At 64.7% G+C, this 4360-nt stretch overlaps 1 protein-coding gene across 1 annotated transcript in view; it reads right to left on the bottom strand.

Moving 5' to 3' along the window:
• Positions 1 to 4360, bottom strand: part of SLC29A4 (solute carrier family 29 member 4) — a 12514-nt gene that overhangs the window by 4805 nt on the left and 3349 nt on the right. Inside the window, exons 5-9 of the mRNA XM_023532762.1 lie at positions 3548 to 3661; positions 3277 to 3405; positions 2365 to 2439; positions 1170 to 1417; positions 292 to 433 (exon numbers count right to left, since the gene is read on the bottom strand). Of these exons, the coding sequence (XP_023388530.1) occupies positions 292 to 433; positions 1170 to 1417; positions 2365 to 2439; positions 3277 to 3405; positions 3548 to 3661 (708 nt within the window). The remainder of the gene's footprint in view (positions 1 to 291; positions 434 to 1169; positions 1418 to 2364; positions 2440 to 3276; positions 3406 to 3547; positions 3662 to 4360) is intronic.

The raw sequence follows: 4360 nt of genomic DNA, 5'->3' as shown, positions 1-4360 counted from the left end.
GATGGGCAGCCACTCGCCGAGGACGCAGTGCCGGATCTCAGACTCCAGGCCCGGGAACAGGCACAGCGTGATGAAGTAGGTCACAGCGATGGACAGCATGTCGGCCCAAATGACACGGGCCACCGCATAGCGGTGCAGCAGGAGGGCTGTGGGGGCGGGCTGGGGGTCAGGGGCCGCACACCACGGCCCCCGTCCACTGCCAGCCTGAGCGCCCCCTACGTGTGCAGACGGGAGGACTGTGGCCCAGGGGGCTGGAGGGCCGCCCGCCGTGAGCCTGGGGCCCACCCCCACCTCGGAAGGAGGACCAGCTCCACGGGGCTCTGGGCCGAGGTGCATCAAAGCGCGTGTAGGCTCCCCTGCCGCTGATGACCACCTCGTGGGCCGGGCTGTCCCTCGGGGACCCGCTGTCGGCCAGGGCTGAGCCTTGGTTCTCCTGGAGACAGGATGGAGCGGGACGGGGTTCAGGTGGGGGCTCCTCACGGCTCACGGCCCCTGCCCGCCCTGGCCTCCTCAGTCTCCCTCGAACACCATGCTCCTCCCAGCCGCAGCCTCTGCAGCTTTTCCCGGTTCCCAGTGCCTTTCCCATGGGTCGTCACCTTCCTCCACCTCCAAGGCCAGGTCTCAACCCAGGAGCCGCTCCTCAGGAACCTCCCTGACCATTCGGTGGCCCCAGCTGCCGTCCTTCCCCAGTGTGGGCCTCGTCATGGCACACTACCCTTTGCCCATCTCCAGGTCTTTGGGCTCTAAGGGGGATGGTGTCTCTGGCTCATTGCGGTGTCACCAGCCGAGAGCCTGGGTGACTTGCTGGACCAACACCTGTGAGAACGTCCTGGCTCCCCCTGCCCTGCCCCCCTCATGGCCCTGCTCTCCTGAGCCTTAACCCTGGCTCTCTGGGGGCTATGCCACCTGCCACCACGAGAGGGCGCCCAGCTCCCCATGACGGCACCAGGAGGACTTGCTGGTGGGGCTCAGTCCACAGACGTGCTACCAAGGCATGAAACCTTGGTGTACATAATGAAGAAGGCCCCATGGGAAGGAGGCTGAGACTACAGCCCGAGGAGGGCCAGCCACTTAGGGGGAGCTCCATCAGGACTGGGTAGGGGCTGTGTCTGTCTCCTTCCCCAACGTAATGATGGGACATGGGCAGCGGGAGGCGGGGGGAACCTTACGAAGCAGACGTCCCCGGCGGCGACGTCGTGGTGCACGCGGTAGCCGGCCCCGGGGCCCCGGCGGCTGTCGCGCGGCCGCACAGTGTGGTGGAGCACAAAGCGGCTGCGCCGCACCAGCAGGTGCAGCAGGAAGCAGAGCAGCTCGAGGCCGGCGGAGACCAGGAAGAAGATGAGCGTGCTGGCCAGCTCGTCGGGCAGCAGCAGCTTGGTGAGGATGCGGCTCAGGGAGACCATCACACCTGCCGTGCCTGCGGGGGCGGGGCAGGGCGAGGGCCTGGGGCGCCCGCCCAGCCTGAGCGTCCCCCGCCCGGCCAGACCGCAACGTGCTGCCGCAGGATGGGCCCAGCAACACCCCCCGCACTGCCGCTGCTCACACACCTCCGGGAGCGTTTAAGTGCCTGAGGACACCGTGGGCGCAAGTGACATGGGCCCCGCCTTCCTGGGGCTCGGTGGGGACAGTGTGCAAACGAGTCAGGAAAACGCCAGCCACAGTGCGTGGCGGCCGGGGCAGCGGAGACCAGGGGACGTGTCGAGTGTCCGGGCAGGGGCGGGCAGGGGCTCTGTGTGCTCGTGTCTGAGCAGTTTGAAGGAGGCAGGCTGCTTCCCGTTCCGGCCCGGAGGGGACACTGAGGCCACCTAGATGCAGGTGCTTCGCAGAGTGGGGCCCCGATGCGTGGGGCTGGTGCCGCCCCTGGGCAGAGGCCGGACAGGGCAGCAGGGGGAGCCGGCCCCCTGGAGCAGGGGCTGGCGCAAAGCAATCGGCCTGCAGGACCAGTCCCAGGCTGCTGGGCGAATTTGGGGTTTAACACAAGTGCCGTGCTCTGAGCAGGGGCAGGTGGGAGATGGGGGGTGGCCTTGGGAAAGTGAATTTGAGAAGTCAAGTGAGGGTGCAAGCTTGGCTCCTATGGCTGACGCTCCAAGGGGAGCTTGGTGACAAGGTGTGACACTGTTGTCATGGGTACGGGTAGGCTCGCCCCCCTACACACACAGACACACAAAATGCACACCACGTGCAGGTGCAGGGCCCCCCAGTATGGTGCAGACCGGGGCTCAGAGGCACATGCTTCTCACATTGCAAAGGTCGCCAGCCCCAGCCAGACAGGCCTGGAGCTTCGTCGTGGGGGTTCCCCAGGAAGAGGCTTCTAGAACCCAGGCGGCCCGGTACCCCCACCCCCGGGCGTCTGCAGATACTCACTCTCCCCGGTCATCACCCCCTGGGTGTACCTCTTGGGCAGCATCCCCGTGTACCCGTAGAAGCTGGATTGCTGCACTTGAGAGAAAGAGAGAGAGAGTAACCGTGAGACACCGCTTATCACCTGTCCGCTTGGCAAAGAATTCCAAAGTGTGAGGACACAGTGTTGGGGAGGCCGTGGGGAACAGATGTCACCACCACCAGGAACAGAGGGCTTGGGTCCAACCGCCCTGCAGGGCGGGGTGGAGACAGCACCACTCGCCACATGGAGCACGTACGGCCTCCCACGCGCCCGCCTTGGGGCCTTGACCAGTTCCAGCCAATGAAACACAAGCAAAAATGACACGTGTCACTTCCAGATGAGGCAGAGAAAAGCCCACGGGGACCTCCAGCCCTTTCACCCAGATGTGGTGACAGGAGAGGCCACGTGTCAGCCCAAGACCCCGAGTGGCTGCGTGGACCCGCTGACGTGCCGGACACGAAGCAAGAGCCAGAAATAAGTCTCGTGTTTTGAAGCCACTGAGGTTTCCGGGCTCATTTGTTACTACAGCATAACCTGTCCTGCCCTGACCAGCACAGGTGTGTCCCGGGACAGCACATGGCCAAGGAAGTCCCTGCCTACATGCTGGCAATCGGGGGGGCCTGGTCCCAGTGTTTGTCTTTTAACAAGACAGAACAGACCTGAGGACCGTGAGCGGACTGAGGATGTTATTTCAGGAAACCTTGATTTCATTTATGAGGAATGCTTCCTGGGCCTTGAAACTGGACGTCGCCATGGGGATGAGCGGGGAAGGTGCCAAGCCCTGCTCACCTCCTGTGATACGCCCCAGGCACACGAACGGGGCTGGGGTGGGACAGGCACAGGGGGTACTCGGGGGCTCGGCCTGCCCCCCCGCCCCCTCCCTCGGTCCCTACCTGTGCAGCCAAAGGCCACGGTGCCGACAGCGGCCAGGTTGACGGCGTAAGCCTGTTCCCGAGAGAAGAGCTGCAGCCACACGTCACAGACGCTGATGAAGAGGAGGGGGCCCAAGGCCAAGAGGTAGCCTGTGGCGGGAGAGGCCAGAGGGGACCCTATTTCCACACCGAACCCCATAACATTCCTAGGAGGCGTCCCCATTTTAGGGCCCAGGGGACCGAGGTGCAGAGAAGCGGGGGCGGCGCGGCCGGGGGCCGGGGGGCCGCATACCTGCGGTGATCCTGCTGTGCAGGCTCAGCCTCTCCACCAGTGCGTTGTTCAGAAGCACGGCCACCAGAGCCACCAGGATGTAGGTGAGGCTCATGTCAAACACGATCGAGGTCCCTGCGGGGGGCCAGCAGTGGCAAGCGCTCAGGGGAGCCCCAGCCCTCTACCCATCCCGCCGGGCGCTGCCTCCTCACTACACCCCAAATGGGCCGATGGCCCAGAGAAGGTGAGTGACGTCCCTGAGGTCACTCGGCAACTCATAGCTGAGCCGGGATCTGAACGAAACGGGCTCCCCAGAGCAAGGTCCCGCCCGCGGGGTTTCTGGCGGGCAGCGGCCGGAGCTGAGCGTGCGGGCAGGCTCCGACGGCGGAGTGTGGCGGGGGGACCCACCTGGGAACTTGTGATGCAGATAGTCCACGTCAGTGATGAAGCTGTTGTATGGCAGCAGGAAGCCCACGCCGGCCAGCAGCATCGCAAAGTAGATGGCGTGGTAGCGGTCATCGGGTACCGGCTCCCCTGCCGCTACACCCACGACACCAGGTGAGAGGCGGACAAGCCCACTCATGGCCAGCCGCCACGCAAGGGCTGCAGTCCACCACCGTGGCCACCGGCACCACGGCCCCTGGCACCACAGCCAAACCACCAAAGCCATCATCGAAAGTCACCAAACATCATGGTTGCTGTCACCATAGCACCCACCATCACGACCCATGTCACCATATCCGTGGTCCGTCGTCACCATGGCCACTGTCACTGTTACCTATCACCACTCTGGCTCCATCTGTCCCCACAGCTGTGGTCGCCAATGTCACCGCA

The sequence above is a fragment of the Pteropus vampyrus genome, unplaced genomic scaffold (assembly GCF_000151845.1).
Source record: "Pteropus vampyrus isolate Shadow unplaced genomic scaffold, Pvam_2.0 Scaffold90, whole genome shotgun sequence".
NCBI classification, from domain to species: Eukaryota; Metazoa; Chordata; class Mammalia; order Chiroptera; family Pteropodidae; genus Pteropus; species Pteropus vampyrus.
This window is presented reverse-complemented; position numbering and strand designations above follow the sequence as displayed.